This window comes from Dunckerocampus dactyliophorus, chromosome 20 (assembly GCF_027744805.1).
Source record: "Dunckerocampus dactyliophorus isolate RoL2022-P2 chromosome 20, RoL_Ddac_1.1, whole genome shotgun sequence".
Classification (NCBI taxonomy): domain Eukaryota; kingdom Metazoa; phylum Chordata; class Actinopteri; order Syngnathiformes; family Syngnathidae; genus Dunckerocampus; species Dunckerocampus dactyliophorus.
This window is the reverse complement of record NC_072838.1, coordinates 3,757,171-3,774,278: the sequence shown is the minus strand read 5'-3', so window position 1 is coordinate 3,774,278 and position 17,108 is coordinate 3,757,171. Positions and strand designations below refer to the sequence as shown.

General features: G+C 42.8%; 1 protein-coding gene across 5 annotated transcripts in view; it reads left to right on the top strand.

Annotated features, from left to right (window-relative positions):
- Positions 1 to 17,108, top strand: part of elmo1 (engulfment and cell motility 1 (ced-12 homolog, C. elegans)) — a 90,217-nt gene that overhangs the window by 46,129 nt on the left and 26,980 nt on the right. For 2 of the 5 annotated variants that reach the window (XM_054764303.1, XM_054764304.1), the window contains exons 4-11: positions 1,714 to 1,786; positions 1,865 to 1,915; positions 2,001 to 2,170; positions 8,561 to 8,596; positions 12,654 to 12,753; positions 15,208 to 15,359; positions 15,447 to 15,525; positions 15,945 to 15,986. In XM_054764303.1, the coding sequence (XP_054620278.1) occupies positions 1,714 to 1,786; positions 1,865 to 1,915; positions 2,001 to 2,170; positions 8,561 to 8,596; positions 12,654 to 12,753; positions 15,208 to 15,359; positions 15,447 to 15,525; positions 15,945 to 15,986 (703 nt within the window). The remainder of the gene's footprint in view (positions 1 to 1,713; positions 1,787 to 1,864; positions 1,916 to 2,000; positions 2,171 to 8,560; positions 8,597 to 12,653; positions 12,754 to 15,207; positions 15,360 to 15,446; positions 15,526 to 15,944; positions 15,987 to 17,108) is intronic. The other 3 variants (XM_054764305.1, XM_054764306.1, XM_054764311.1) reach the window with 3 other exon arrangements.

The window sequence follows — 17,108 nt, the reverse complement described above, 5'->3', positions numbered from 1 at the left end:
AGGATAAGATACATCTACATGCTAAGCTACAGCTACATGCTGAGCATAGTTTACGCTACATTTACATGCTAAGGATAAGCTACATCTACATGATTAGCATAGCTTACGCTACAGTTACATGCTAAGCATAAGATACATCTACACGCTAAGCTACATCTACATGCTGAGCATAGCTTACGCTACATTTACATGCTAAGGATAAGCTACATCTACATGATTAGCATAGTTTATGCTACATTTACATGCTAAGCATAAGATACATCTACACGCTAAGCTACATCTACATGCTGAGCATAGCTTACGCTACATTTACATGCTAAGTGTAAGTTACATCTACATGCTAATCAAAGCTTACGCTACTGAAACTGTTCACTACTTCTATCTGCAGTGGTAGCGACGTGTCTTTCTCAGTGTTTCCCACAGGACTGCAATATATTTGTGTCAGTGACATAATTGTCCAATTGGTATCATAGGCAAAAAAAGTGAGTAGAAAACATGGCAAGCAAACCAAATATGTTAAAGTACAGGTGAGCTTGGAAGCGGGGGAGGGGCTTGTTGAGAAAATCGATCCACACGTTAAAGTCATCTTTGGCTTCACGAGGTTCATCTCGAGGGTCTGATTCAAAGTTGATCCCTCCTGCTACGTCTTCTTCTTCTCTGGCAGACCAGGTGCTTTACAATGAGTGGAGGTCCACCACAGACCGATGCTCTTCTTCTCCCTTTTCTCCTTCTCTTGCTCCTCTTCATCCACATCCTCCTCCCTCCAGCTCCTCCTCCTTCATCTTCTTTTTCACTTCTTCTCTTTCTCCTCCTCCTTTCTTCTTTTCCTTCTTCGTGGATCTCTTTTTCTCCTCTTTTTCTTCTTTCTTTTCCTCCGTTTTTCCTCTTCTCCTTTTCCTTCACTTTCATTTTCTCTTCCTTCTCGTACTCCTCTCTTTCTCCTAACCCTCCTCCTTTTTCTTCTTCTACTCCTTTCTCTTTCTCCCTCTCCCTTTTCTTCTTCCTCTTTCTCCTCCTTTTTTTCCTTTTCTCCATCTCTTTCTCCTTCTACTCCTTTCATTTTTTTCTTCTCCCTCTTCTTCTTTCTTTCTCCTCCTTCTCATTTTCTTTTTCTCCTTCTGTTTCTCCTTCTACTCCTTTCTTTTTCTTCTCACTTTGCTTCTTCTTTCTCTTTTTCCTCCTCCTTTTGTTGTTCTCCTCTTTTCCTTTTTCTTCTTCCTCTTTCTCCTCCTTTTCTCCTCCTCCTTCTCTTCTTCTTCTCTTTTCCTTTTTCTCCTTCTTCTCTTTCTCCTCCTTCTCCTTTTCGTCTTCTCCTTCTTTCTTCTGACTTTTTCTCCTGTTTCCTCTTCTCTTTCTTCTTATCCTCCTCCTTCCTTCCTCTTCTCCCTTTTCTTCACCTCCTTTTCTTTCTCTTCCTTCCTTTCTTTCTCCTCCTCCTCCTCCTCCTCGTTGTTCTTCTCCTACTTTTGTCTTCTTTCTTTTCCTTCTTCTTGTTCTCTGTCACCTCCTGTGTCTTTCTTTCTCTCCTCATCTTTCTGTTCTCCTCCTTTTTGCTAACCCAGCAGTGAGCCAGGAGGCCAAAATGCGCTATTTTGATCAACGTTTGCTGAGCGAACGACCCAAAAGATAAAACGAGTGTGTTTGTGTGTTTGTGTGTTTGTGTTTGTGTTCCTTTGCTGCGTTGCTGGCCGATGGCGTCACGTTCCCGCCAAGGTGGTCGTTGGGGAACCACGAAAACTTCGCCCTGCAGGTTGCCGACGCCACCAACTTCTACATCACAGAAAAGGTTTGCGTCAGCGTTTGAAGTCGCGTCAAAGTCCGCGCTTGCGTCTCCGTGTCTCATTTGTCCCCCCCCCCGCCCCAGAACCGCAGCGACATCAAGAACGGCTCCATCCTGCGCCTGACCACCTCCCCCGTGAGTTAGCCCTGCTTGGAAGAACGCTGTCAGCCACTCAGGCACCCCTTTCACGCTCCCCCCTTGCCTCCCGGCCCCCGTCCAGTACCAGACGGCGGCGCAGCTGCACGAGCGCATCCAGTCGTCCAGCATGGACGCCAAGCTGGAGGCCCTGAAGGACCTGGCCAGCGCCTCGCGGGACATCACCTTCGCCATCGAGTTCATCAACCTGGACGGCATCTCCTTGCTCACGCAGATGGTGGAGAGCGGCACCGAGTAAGTGGTCGGCGACGTTAGCACAGCTGTGCGTGCTAACGTGCTAACGTTACATTTGAACAGCAACGTGACGCTAGGTGGGAAAAATGAATCATCCGACTTTCCAGCTCCCACGTCTGCAGATGACCGCCCGATAACTCGCAGGGCTGCATTTTAGGACGCGTAGCGAAGCCCGCTGTACGTCATTGTAGACATTTTTGTGAATAAGTCCCTAAGGTCCCGCGAAACGTCCAACTCCGAACCACTGCCGTCACGAAGGACGCCGCGCATCACCTCAACGTGCGTCGCCAGCGCTCACGTCAGCAAGCTTGGAAGATGCAAACATTTTGCTAGCTTGGGAATAAACGCAGTTGGAACCACTGATGGCAAACGCTACCGAGGTTGCGCATTTTAGAATTTGGACAAAATGTTTTGCCTCTAAAGTCTGCCAGACCTTCACACGAATGAAGCTAACGTTAGCAAAGTTAGCATAGCTACGCGAGCTGAAGTGCTAGCATTGCATTTTACCAGCAACATCATGCTAGGTTAGCATATTTAGCTGAGGAAAAACAACACCATCAAACGTACAAAGCTGCATTTTAAGATGTGTAGCGAAGCCTGAGGAAGGCAGTTTTCCCTTCATGATGTCGTGAAAAGCGAGCGAGGGAGGTGATCGACTTTTAGCACATTTGGTGTTCACAAAAAGGATCCAGGGACACGAAAAAAGACGCTTTTGCACAACGTGGCACTTTTCTACAACACGGACGGTGAGGTCCTGAGAAGTGATCACGAGCGAAAATAAGGATCGCTATAACTTTTGTTACTCAAAAACAAAAGCGGCACAAACATTCACGTCAACCGCACAAAACAGCACAAACGCAGCACTAAAAAATGAGACCATTTGAGTAGAGTTTTGGGCGGGGTGGGGGGCCAACTTCACTCAGGTTGGCTCTGTCCCCTTTTGCAGCTACAACAGTTTGTTTTTCGGTCCATTTGTGAGGTCGTCTCTGCTCTCGTTCCTCCCAGAGCTTCCATGGGTTGTTCTTCCGCCCCAGTTTAACCACACCGCCCCTTTAAGGACCTTGCTACGTGCACTGGGCCGTCCGCAAACGGAAACCCCGCAACACGTCAGAAGAGTCGAGTAGTTTAGCCTCGTGTCCCAGCACTTTTGTCCGTTGGTGTGGATTCGCGTGCGTGCGTGCGTGCGTGCGTGCGTGCGTGCGTGCTGCCTACAGCGGTCGCCGGGGGCTAGCGTGCAACGTCCAAACACAGAAATAAGCAAAGAAAAAAATCAAAGTAATTAAAAATCCCAAAAGAACATGTATAAAAAAATGTATATCAAAATAAAATTTGATCAAATAATAAATGCAAATATAAAACTCAAATAAAAATAAATAAAAATGATTTTTTTTTTACATTAAAATGTAAAACAAAAATAACAAATAAATCAAACTAATGAACCAAAACCCAAGGGTGCCAGACGTAAAGGATATTCATCTCGAAAGACGTACAAAGGAAATGATTTGACAATACCATCCAGCAACCTATTTCTTTTTCTTCTGGGCGTCCCGCTCGTGTCCTGAAGGACGGGTGTCCATCAGGTGTGGCATCCCTGGTCGCCAGGCTAGCTTCCGCTTTGTTTCGTCAGCTTGCAACATTTTTCTCCTGCGGTTGTTTCTGTTGGGCATCGCCGCGTTTGTTTGCGACCCCGCAGAGTTTACGTCATCGCAACATTTTTCATTTGCGGGTTTCTCTCGTGGCACGTGCTTGCAGGGTGTCCGCGGGGTCTTAAAAGTCTGAAATCCGATAACCTGAGGCCTTCAAATCCCACACGACGTCTTTAAAAACTCACTCTGAAAGGTCTTAAAAATGTGTTCATGTTACTTTTACGTAAAACAAATGCAGGAAATTCAGTCCGGCTTCTAAATGCTTAGATTTGTGAGTATGCCGCAAAAGGGAAGTAAAGCACCCGTGCAGCCTGCTCAGTTTGTGGAGCACCATCGCTAATATGCTGCCTTCCGTTTTCCTTCGTGTCTTTTGTGCTTTGTTGCCAGTAATGATGTGAAATGGGTCTTAAATTGTTTCCATGATGGTCTTGAAAAAAGTCTTACATTTGGCTTGTTGAAAGGCACAGATCGTTTGGTCTCGTGTCCTATCCGTGCTCGGCCACCGTCGTGTAGGCTCCTCCTCCTCGTCCTCCTCCTCCTCGCCTGCAGTGGTGGCCGCACGCCTCATTGCCCACCTTGACGTCCCACGCAGGAAGTAAAGATGGAGGATTGGCAGCGATCCTCGTGAAATGTTTAATGTGGGGGGGGGGTGCTGAAGTCTGACATGACTCCGCACTGGGAAAGTGATCTTGTTCACGGACGTTGCCTGGCGTTCATTGCACGAGTCGCAGGCAGACGGCGCCCTCTAGTGCTGACATGCTGCACTTGCGTCCTAATAGAAAGTGTGCAGGGTAGCAGTCCAGCTGCGATACAGTACAGTCGTCCCTTACCCGTTCACGTTTTTTTACAGATGAATTCACGAATGATCGCTGTTTCATGGTTGAATGTGGTCTATCATTAGTAAAAATTAAAAAATGCAGGTTTATGCAAATTGGACGTTTTCTTGCCACAAACCAGTTGAGCCCAGATGAACTGGGGGCGTGAGAGGCAGGGAGGGCTTTCAATATTAGCAGACACCTGCCAACATGTCTGAATCTGTGGTACTCGGCCTGCAATTTGACTCTTGAATACACGCGTATGCTTCACTGCTCTCCATTTGGTTGCATTGCGCGGGTTTCACTTTCGTGTTCAGTCTGTACAGAACAGATAAATAAATAAATACCCTCAGTTCCTCGTTAGTATTTCAAATTGGTGGGGGGGGCGTGAAAACATTTCTGTCCCCCAGTGTGCGCATGACAGAAAATAACTGAGAAACACTAGCATGAGTTAAGCATTTTCAAGCAGAAAATGAAACATGTGAAACATGACCACACGTCTTTCTCTTTTTTGTGCGTTCTCAAGAGAGAAAAACAGCTAGCATGTGGGGGCTAACGATGCATGTAACAGGACACACCTGTTTCGACTATAAAACACACAAAAAAATATTTACATAACTGACCTGCAACTAACTGACCAAGCTACATCAACATTGTTATTGTAGCAGCTAACACGAAGTACTATTTTTCTGACGTAGTGACACAGCGCCTCACGTCACTACTGAGAGGTAACGGGCCCGCACCAAAACTATGCGGTAGGACACCAATCTGTACTGACTGGGAAACACGAACAAGCATATGAACAACCAGGAATAGACAACCAAATGATGCGTGAAGCGTTAGCCCGCAGTCCATGTTTTGTTTGTACACGGCTAGATGGGCTGCGTTGTGATATCATATGCTATGTGCTCCATGTATCACAATCAATATCGTGGTGACTTACTCCATGGACAGTTGGCCGGCTGGTCTGGGACGTCTTTTCCGGTTGATTTTGGGTAGGCGGAAAAAAATTAGTACCACTGCAGGATTTGTTAGCGCTAACAATTCTATTCATTGTGATGCAATGTCCTCCTCGCTATACACGCAAAGCCTTTCCACGCAAAGCTCCTTCCAACTCCTCTTGGACATGTGGAACTGTGAGTTATATTATGTGATGTATTGCATTGGAACTTGTATGCATGTTCAAATAAAATGAAACCATTACCGTCCATGGTAACACCGTATGCCACTCCGTTTCTGTGGGCGTGGCTCAGCAAGCTCCACGTTTACACCACCAAGTCATGCCGGGCCCCGTCTGCTCCGACGCTTCACTCCCCCTTCTTACCCGCTCAGCTTCTAAAACCTGTAGCTCATCCTCCGTATATTCGGGCTCCAAAAAAAAATCATTTGTCGAAAAGTAGTCGTCATCGTCAAAGTCGGCCATGATTAGTAGTTGCAAACAGACACGCGCTTCTTCCTAGCAGTGGGCTCTGTGACATCAGTGTGCCCAGAAAAGACGTTCCGGTAATGTTTAAAATGATCAAAATTCAGTAAGTATTACGCGTTATGTGTTCCAGCATGCTCACGGCATGGGTTTAAAACCATACGACCTGGTTGGAGGTTTTTTCTAGAGCTTTACAGTCGAGGCGTGTCTCATTCCGTGCATTGTTAGCTGCACTCGCTAGCTGTTTTTCTCTCTTTAGAACGCACAGAAAAGGGAAAGATGTGTGTTCATGGTTTCCATAACAATTGTGGCTGATGGGCAAAATTCGGGAAAAAAAAGAGCAGTTTTCCTTAAGAGGCGGGGCCTTGGAAGTGGATTGTGCTCGCTAGAGTTGACTGAGTGCTAGCAGCAGGTTAGCAAGTGTAGAGCAGGGGTCGCCAACCCGTCAGTCGTGAGTTAGTGGTCGATCTTTGAGAGTTTGCCAGTCGATTGGGAGAACATTTGAAAAAAATGCATGACCACATCAGATCCTTCACCTCCCGGAGAGCGACCAACAGGAACGCATTTTGTCCACTGAACACGCTCGTACAACTTGCCGCTTATCCAGGCAGCAACCCGCAAGCCCCAGCGAGGAGCCGAGTCCCCAAAACCCAGCCGGAGGTACAGTAGTACACCGGCTCGCCTCCTACACCGACTCGCCCCCCCCGCGTTAGCAAAAAGGTCGAGCGAGAGAGGGAGGGAGTGACAGAGCGCATGCAGCAATGTGCCTGCGCACACAACAGTAATTATTGCACGTTTATAGGGCTCAAAATCTGCCTTTGCTGCCTCATAGTTAAGACACAAACATAACTCCATAGACGTGCACCTCCAGAAAAAATCTTTGAAAATCTTAAAAAGGGGGACTACCACCCCGGTCCGTCCCCGATGTTGAGGTGATGCTGCAGAGTCGTGTCATCCACGACACCCCCACAGCATTCAGGGCCTTAAGGATCTCCTCGCGGATCTCATCCACCCCTGGGGCTCTGCCACCAGGGAGCTTTTTTACAACCTTGGCAACCTCAGCCCCAGAGATAGGAGACCCCACTGTGGAGTCCCCAGGCACTGCTTCCTTATTGGAAGACGTGTCGGTGGGATTGAGGAGGTCTTCGGAGTATTCCTTCCACCGGTCCACAACATCTCGAGTCAAGGTCAGCAGCACACCGTCCCCACCACACACCGTGTTGAGCCGCCCGCAACGTTCTCCATGGCCTCCACACTCCTCCCATGTCTGAGTTTTTGCCTCGGCGACCGCCAGAGCCGCAAACCGCTTGGCCTGGCGGTACCTGTCAGCTGCCTCCAGAGTCTCATGGGCCAGAAAGTCCCGATAGGACTCCTTCAGCTTGGTGGCATCCCTCACCGCTCATGTCCACCAAGGGGTTCTGGGATCACAGCTACGACAGGTACCGACCACCTTACGGCCACAGCTCCGGCCAGCCGCCTCGACAATGCAGGCACGATCGATGTTGGCATCGATCCGCACATCACTGGTAGAGAGTGGCTGTGTGAACGTTGGCTGCATGTGTTCTCTGCTTGTTAATGAAGCCATTGAAGTGCATCGTGAGTCTCTCCTTAAACAGCAGCAGTAGACAGCGGACCAGTACTACACTGGTCTCCACTGGTCTCTTGGTGTCCGGAACGTTACATTGAGGAGACAATAACCACGGCAGTGCTAAGGTGTGAGTGTATCTTGTATTATTTACGTCTAGCATGGTTTATTTTCTCTTATTATGTCTACTATATTGGGTATTACAAGTGTAAAGGCCACACTAGGTGTGGTATTTCATGTCTATAAGGCTCTAATAATGATAAAAACCCTGTTTAGAAGGTCATAAAAAGGTTTTGTATGCTCATAATTACAAAAATATTCCGCCAATTAACATTGTAATGTGGGAATTCACCAATTAACTGTGATAAACGAGGGACGACTGTACTGTGTTTCTTTGTAACCACCATAAGCGCATCCCAAACAAGTCCCTGAACTACACGCCATTTTGTAGGATTGGTTGGGAGCTAATTCACCACGTTCTAGCTGCAAATAACATGTCCGTCAATTAGACGTCACCAAAGATTTATTTGAAGGCACTGACTGTTTTTCCATGACACTTTATCAAGGATAATCCAAGTGGGGAACACCTGGATTATTCTTTCAAACCTCCACCCTTCCACAAGGGCATGATTACATCTTAAGGGTTAAAACTGTTCATTTTTTTGAAGCTGGGCAGTGTTTTATTCTTCTTTATGCAACGGCAGCCACTCACAGCCATGTGGAAGCGCTGGCAATATATTTAATATACTGTATATATTATTCGCAGGAATGAACAGATATACAGTGATTTTAAAAATAATTTCTAAAAATTTGTCGAGTTTCTCTCAGATTTTCTAATGTTATATTATTTTTTAAACAAAATATTCATCTTGTTGTTTCACGTTGACGCGTTTGACGCCAAAGTTTCTCAAATCTTTGCAGGCGCTATCAGAAACTCCAGAAGATAATGAAGCCCTGGTAAGACCCCCCCACCTGTCCTCCACCATCCTGCCCTACCTTCCTCTCCTCCTCCTATGCTTCTCCAGGCCGGGTGGACGCTTCTGTGCTATAATCTAATCTAATCTAATCTAATCTAATCTAATCTGCTGCCGTCTGCATGATTAAAGACCAGCAGTGCCTCAGGGGGAATCACACACGTCATGAAGTCTTCCATTTTTTTGTTGCATGTGTTTTCTTCTAAGGGGTTCTATCCTACATTTGCACCTTTTCACACCTCAAGTCTGGACCGCCACAAATACATTTGGTGCTAGCGGTTGGCCTTCACTCATGGACACATTAGAAGTGGACTGTCTGTGTGTGAACGGAGCTTATGTAGAAAAATGTCACGCTCGTTTGCGTCGTGGCCAAATATTATTTATCGTCTACGTCAGGGGTGTCCAAAGTGCGGCCCAGGGACCATTTGCAGTGCGTGTGCAGCTGATCTTTTTCATTGACCCGCAGCACATTCCAAATCTAACTTAACAAGAAAACTAAATAAATAAATATAGCAAAAATGGAAAAATATGCAGTAATTTTACCAGAATAAAGTCAAAATATTAAGGAAAAAAAGTTGTAATCTAACGAGAAAATGTGATGAGGAAAAATAACCTTTTCGTACCATAATGTTGAAATATTAAAGAAAAAAGGCATTTTTTGAAAAGTTATGTTAGTTATTATGAGAAGAAAACAAAACAATGAATAAAGGTGTAATTTTTGGAAAATTAGGTTGCGGAAAAAGTTATAATGTTACGAGAATAAAAGAGGAGAGGCAAGAGGCCTAGATACATTTTTAAAACCTTTGGACACCCCTGCTCTAGATACATTTTTAAAACCTTTGGACACCCCTGCTCTAGATACATTTTTAAAACCTAGGACACCCCTGCTCTAGATACATTTTTAAAACCTTTGGACACCCCTGCTCTAGATACATTTTTAAAACCTTTGGACACCCCTGCTCTAGATACATTTTTAAAACCTTTGGACACCCCTGCTCTAGATACATTTTTAAAACCTAGGACACCCCTGCTCTAGATACATTTTTAAAACCTTTGGACACCCCTGCTCTAGATACATTTTTAAAACCTTCGGACACCCCTGCTGTAGATACATTTTTAAAACCTTTGGACACCCCTGCTCTAGATACATTTTTAAAACCTAGGACACCCCTGCTCTAGATACATTTTTAAAACCTTTGGACACCCCTGCTCTAGATACATTTTTAAAACCTTTGGACACCCCTGCTCTAGATACATTTTTAAAACCTTTGGACACCCCTGCTCTAGATACATTTTTAAAACCTAGGACACCCCTGCTCTAGATACATTTTTAAAACCTTTGGACACCCCTGCTCTAGATACATTTTTAAAACCTTCGGACACCCCTGCTGTAGATACATTTTTAAAACCTTCGGACACCCCTGCTCTAGATACATTTTTAAAACCTTTGGACACCCCTGCTCTAGATACATTTTTAAAACCTTTGGACACCCCTGCTCTAGATACATTTTTAAAACCTAGGACACCCCTGCTCTAGATACATTTTTAAAACCTAGGACACCCCTGCTCTAGATACATTTTTAAAAGCCCCTGAAATGAGCAGGATAGGACCCCTTCAACTCGTCACGTGACCAAGATTTACTTCTCTCCAATAGAAATGTTTGAATTGAAGCAGGATCATAATCAGTGGATGGATTAAATCTTGGTGGTCATGTTATTTCCTATCAGGGTGGGGGCATTTATACTTTTGCTCACTTTTGCGCTCATCCTTCATTGAAAACCTCATCCTCCATCTTGGATTTGATTCTCTCGTTTTTGTGTTTTTGTTTTTCATGACTTTTTGTTGATCGACTGCCAGGTTTATGGACAAAACTCCACGAAACGTAGCGGGGGGGGGTTGCTCTTACGTGTCATTTTGCTTTACTTCTCTGTGAATAACGCATGAAATTAAAGTTAAATGCAGGAGGTGTGCGTCTCCGAAGGCGCAGCTGGTGAGGACGCCATGATGGCACGATGGCAGTTGAACACAAGGGGTCGCCATTGTAAAGCTTATCAATGAGAAGGCGAAATAGGCTTTCAAATTTGAAAAAAAATCATTTGAAGCGGAGTATTATTTTGAACTGAAAAATAAACAGTAAATATTTATATTTTCATTAAATGCAAAATACGTCTTCATATTTGAGTGTAACTTGTGTGCACCAGGTTGGCATGGAATATACTGTACACTCCTGATCAAACTTTTAATTTGTAATGTACGTGTTGTCCTGTTGGAGCTTAAGGAGGTTCTAAGTAGAGCTTGAAAATGCAAAAACAAGAAATGGGAGTGAGATTGAGTGAGATTGTGTCAGCAATTTATTGCAAAGAAGCGTTAAAGTGAAATAGGCTGTTCATCAAAAGTTTAAGCACAGCCTTTAAAATGAAAAATGTTGACAAAAATGTGGATTGAATGTGATTTAGTGTGAGGTATTCACACTGTCATGATCTCTTGATGGCAAAGGCAAAAAGGCTTTCTCTCTTTGAACACGGTGGGATTGTTGAGCTGCGTAAGCAAGGCCTCTTGCAGCGCTCCATTGCTGCTGAGGTTGGACGCAGCAAGACGGTCATTTCAACCTTCTTCAAACATCCTGAGAGTTATGGAACAAAAAAGTCAAGTGGTAGACCCACAAATGTCACCGGCCCTGAGCCGGAGGATCCATCCATCCATCCTCGGCCCAAAAAAAGGTTGTTACTGGTGTCGAGTGCAGTCCAAGAACCATCAGACGCCATCCAACAAAGAAGGCTTTTAAGAAGGAAAAACATCTTTAGAGGCCTCATCTCCTTCAACGCCACAAAATTGACCATTTAGAATTTGCAGCAGAGCACCAAACATTGGACATTGAAAGGTGGAAGAAAGTTTTATTTTCCCTTGACGGTCGTGATGGCTTCCAACGTTACTGACATGACAAGGAGATCCCATCTGAGATGTTTTCCACACGGCACAGTGGAGGGGGTGCCATCATGATCCTTCAGTGGAACAATGGAGCTTCAGGTTGTGCAGGGGTGTGAAACGGCAGATGGCTACGTGGAGATGTTGCAGGGGGCATCCCTCATGACTGAAGGCCCTCGTCTGTGTGGTAATGACTGACTTTTTCAACAGGACAACGCTGCACATAAGGACCTCTTCCAGAGGAGTGAGCTCACTCTTTTGTACCATCTTGAATGTTCCCCTCATCTAAATCCAATAGAGAACATTTGGGGATGGATGGCAAGGGAAGTTTACCAAAATCAGTTCCAGACAGTGGATGCCCTCCATGAAGCCATCTTCACCACCTGGAGCAACATTCCCACTAGCGTCCTGGAAACACTGGCATCAAGCACGCCCAGACCCATTTTTCAGCTCATTAACAAGAATGGCACAGCTACTCGTTACTCGCTCCTTTTTTCAACATTTTATTTCTGTTTTGGGGCGGGGGTTCGGGTTTTTATTTGAGTTATGGTGTTAAAGTTTAGATCAGCAGATGAACGGCATATTTCACTTTCATGCTTGTTTGCATCAAAACATTTCTCCTCTCACTTCTTCTCCTTTGTCATTTCTTCCATCACTCCCAGTTTTAAAGCTACTTAGAACCTCCTTAAGATGCAACAGTGTAAAATGTACCATCTTGGCATTTTTCAACTGCTCTTAACATTTTGATCAGGCGTGTATTATCTAAAGAATAATTCTATTTATATAATTACACAAATATAGTTACTTTCAAACTATGTATTGTAATTATATGAATAAAATAATGATTATTTATTGTATTATTTTGAATGTGCTGCTTGTTGTTGTGGCTTCTTCCTCCGCATGACCTTTGATGACTTTGCTTCCTGCCGCCGTGTTCCCACCTCTTCCTCCTGCTTCCCTCCAGCAAGCGTGGTTGCAACGTGGAGCTTCATCCTCTTCCTCTGGCTGGCTGGCCGCTTGCTCTTCCTCGTCTTCCCAAGTGTCTAGGCTGCACAGCCACACGCCGCAGCTGTCTCACTCTTGCTTTCTCTCTCCCTCTGTGTGTGTGTTGTAGTTTCGGCGACCTGCTTTCCTTCACGCTCACAGCCTTCGTGGAGCTGATGGACCACGGCATCGTCTCCTGGGACACTTTCTCCGTGGCCTTCATCAAGAAGGTCAGCTTGTGCCCGCTAATAATGGCCACAACATTAGGCACACCGCGTCTTTAGCACAAATTCTTCTTAACGCAACACTTGGGAAGAAATTGGGCTGGAAACGTGTCACCTTGTGCTGTTATTTTTTTGAGAAATACACCACGTGGGGCCGCTGTTATTAAAAGGTCCCATAGGTTGGACTCACTTGCAATTTCTCACACAACTCTACATAAAACCAACTGTAACTTTAGGGTTTTCAGTCCAATGGAGGCCAAATTTGGTACACACCTGTAAGGGACGGGCAAGCAGATGCGTGCAAAATTTGGGTAAGATTGGTAGAAAAACATGGTCGCCATCACACAGAACGTCTCACTACTCTTACTAAGTCATTGAACATTTGAGTAGTGATGATGTGTTTATGACATGTACTGTTGTTATGCAAATACGTGTTATTTTATTGCACATGTATTTCATGTAACATAATGTTACATGCAGGTGCCCTAGCAGTCAAAAGTTCGGAGACACTTTCTCATACTGTACAATGAGAAGGTGTCTCTAAACTTTTGATTGGCACTTTAGGTGTTTATGTGTTATGTAATAGTATGTGTGTATGCATTATGTAAATGCTAAATAGCGAGCACACTATTTACTTGATATTAGATGGCACTAGAGCAGGGGTGTCCAAAGGTTCTTCCAGGGGGGGCCAGAAGTGAAAAATGAAAGGATGCCACTTTGATAGTTTGTAAAGCAGCACATGTAGATAAGCTAACCAGTTATATAGACTTCAATGCATCCCAGCAAAAAATGTGTTGTTTTTTTTAAAGCCGTAATATTATTAACGAATAAAGCTGTCTGAAAAAATATTCCCAGAATAAAATAAAAATATAACTAGGAAAAAAGTCATAATTTTCTGTAAAATCATATCAAACACATATTACAAGAACAAAAAAGTCATAATAATGTAAGTTGGATTTTTTTCAATGAGAATATTATGTGACATGATGTCATATTATACCAATAAAACCATAGTCCAACAAGAATGACAAGTTCATTTTATGAAAATAATGGTGCAATGAGAAAAAGTACTAATAATGTCAAATTAAATCAAAATCAAATGAAAGTAAAAGTAATGAGACCAAAAAGTAATAATAATGGAAGTTTAAAAGTTTTTATTTTATCAGATTGTTTAATATTACCAAAATAAAAGCATAATAAAATCAGAAATTTTTACATATTTTACAAAAATGTTTACTTTTTTTTGTGATACCAAAAATAAAAATAACAAAGTTAAAAAGTTAAATGTTCTTCTGAGTGAGTGTGAATGGTTGTTTGTCGAGATGTGCCCTGCCATTGGCTGGCCACCAGTCCAGGGTGTACCCCGCCTGTCGCCCAAAGTCAGCTGGGATAGGCTCCAGCATACCCGCGACCCTAATGAGGAGAAGCGGAATAGAAAATGGATGGATGGATGTTCTTCTGGTGATGTTTTGACTTTATTCTTGTAAAGGAACTTTTTAGGCAACCTAATTTTCCAAAAACTGCAACTTTTATTAGATTTGTTTGTTTTTCAAAAAAAAATAATCAAATTTTTCTTTAATATGATACCGTGCTAGTAAAATGACATTATTTTTCTTGGTAATATTACGATTTTATTCTCATAAAAATGCAACTTTTGCCCCATAATATTATGACTTTATTTCCATAACTTTTCCCCAACCTAATTTTCCAAAAATGACAGCTTTATTTGTTTCGTTTGTTTTCATAATGTTACGGCTTTAAAAAAAAAAATTAGATTTCAAGTCTATGTTACAGAAATGACATTATTTTTCTTCATAATATTCCCAGTTTATTCTCAGAAAAATGCAGCTTTTTTCTCTTCATATTTGGACTTTAATTCTCATAAAATTACAGATGCTTTTTGCTTTTCGGTGGTTGTTTCTTTTTAAATTTCCCAGCTATTTTAACTTTCTTCTGGTAAATGTTCTTCTGTAAATATTTTGACTTTATTCTCGTAACATTATAACCTTTTCCATAAGCTATTTTGTTTCTTTTCATAACTTTTTACCCATAATATTATATTATTGCCAAAATATTAAAATTTTTCGCCAACCAAATTTTCCAAAAAATAAAATTGTTTTGATTTTCTTCATTTTATAACTTAAAAACATTTATATTTTTTCTTTCCAATTTTAGCTTCATGCTACTAATGATATGTTATTCGGGTAAAATCACCACTGCTTCTCGTTAGATTGCTACTTTTTTCTCTTAATATTTTGACATTTTGACTTTATTCCTGTAAAAGTGCTGCTGCTTTTTACATTTTTTCAACCACAAATGGCCCCCGGGCTGCACTTTGGACACCCCTGCATTACTGTATATGGTGCAGGTGTGCCTAATGAAGTGGCTGGTTAGTGTAAGCTGGTCAGCGGCGCGTGTAACGGGTGTGCTACCCCCCCCCCCCCCCCCCCCCCCGTGCAGATCGCCAGCTACGTGAACAAGTCTGCGATGGACGCGGCGGTGCTGCAGCGCTCGCTGGCCATCCTGGAGTCCATGGTGCTCAACAGTCAGGACCTCTACCACAAGGTGGCGCAGGAGATCACCATAGGACAGCTCATACCGCATCTGCAGGGGTGAGCGGGATGGGGGATTGGCGGGGGCGCTATGTTGGGCTATGTGTTTGTTTTCTGACCACCGCTCTCGCGGTGTGGCCTTCCCAGGACGGATCAGGACATCCAGACGTACACAATCGCCGTCATCAACGCCCTCTTCCTCAAAGCTCCGGAGGAGAGGAGACAAGTGAGCAGAAACACTCCCTTGTTTGTGCATCCTGTTTCCTTCCACCTCCTCCTCCTCCTTCCTCGCTCACCTGCTTTAGCCTGCTGGTCACATGACTCCCCCCTTCCTCACCCCCACCCCCTCCTTGCATCAGCGCCACAGTCCATCTGTGTGCTTTAATAATGTATGAAGCCCCGCCCCCACTTCCTCCTTGCAGACACGCCATGCAGGAATGCCGCATTGGAATGACATCACACTCCCCCCTCCCTAAAAAAACAAAACAAAAAACAATCCTACATGACACTTGGTCTCTTGTTAAAGTTTCCCCGGCAGTGTTTCCATCATCCCTAATTCTTTTTTTCTTTTCCTTTCCGCCACCTTCACTCACCTTGTGTGTCTTTCTGACTGTTTCTGTTTCCTCACGCCACACGACACGCTAGTTTGATGAGCACATGCTGGACATCCTAAATTGTCCCCTGACAGTAAGTGCACCCTCCATTCGGCACCCTTTCTAGTCCGCACACGCAATTAGCCACCGTACGGAAGACGGGCCTTCGTTTCCGCTCAGGACCGTAAAGCAACACTGGCGGGCCGAGGCGCATTTAAGACACGCTGGGAAAAGTCAAACACTATCAAATCTGTGTTTATTTCAGCATCCTTCAGTAAAAATGCTCAAAATTTCAATATTACAAAATAAAGTTGTAATTTGACATTTCTATGAAAATAAAACAAAAAGCTTCCTTTGAAAATAATGCCGGAATATTACAAGAATAAAATAGCAATTGTACTTTTTTCCTCTCAGGGGGAGGAAAAAAAAAGTCTTCATTTTACACGTGTAAATTCTTATTGAAAGATTAATAAAATCTTAATAATAATAACGTAAGCTAGAAAGGTTTTTTTAAAATCAGAATCAGAAATTATTATTATGACATGATGTTGTAATCCAACAAGAATAAAATATTATTTTAATGAAAACTATGTAATATTCCCAGAATAAAATAAAATATAACGAGGAAAAAAGTAATAATTTTCTGTAAAATCATATCAAACACATATTACAAGAACAAAAAAGTCATAATAATGTAAATTGGATTTTTTTCAATGAGAATATTATGTGACATGATGTCATATTATAGCAATAAAACCATAGTCCAACAAGAATGACAAGTTCATTTTATGAAAATAATAGTACCTTTTATCATTGCACCAATAATGTCAAATTAAATCAAAATCCAAAAATTAATAATAATGTAAGATTATTAAAAAAAAATGTATTATGAGACCAAAAATACAATAATCATGGAAGTTCATCTTTAAAAAAAAAATCAGAATAATACTGTAATATTATAAAATAAAATAGTAATAACACAAGAATAAAATGTTGACATATTTTACAAGAAAAAGTCTTAATGGTGCAAAAAAATGTTTGCAACACAGGAGAACAAAAAAGTAATAATAATTTTAGTAAGTTTTATTTTAAGATAATAATGTTGTAATTTTCCCAAAATAAAATCGTAATACTACAATAACACATTTCAATTTAATTTTACAAGAAAAAAAAATTAGATTGCAAAAGTATAAGACCAAAAAGTAATAGTAATGTA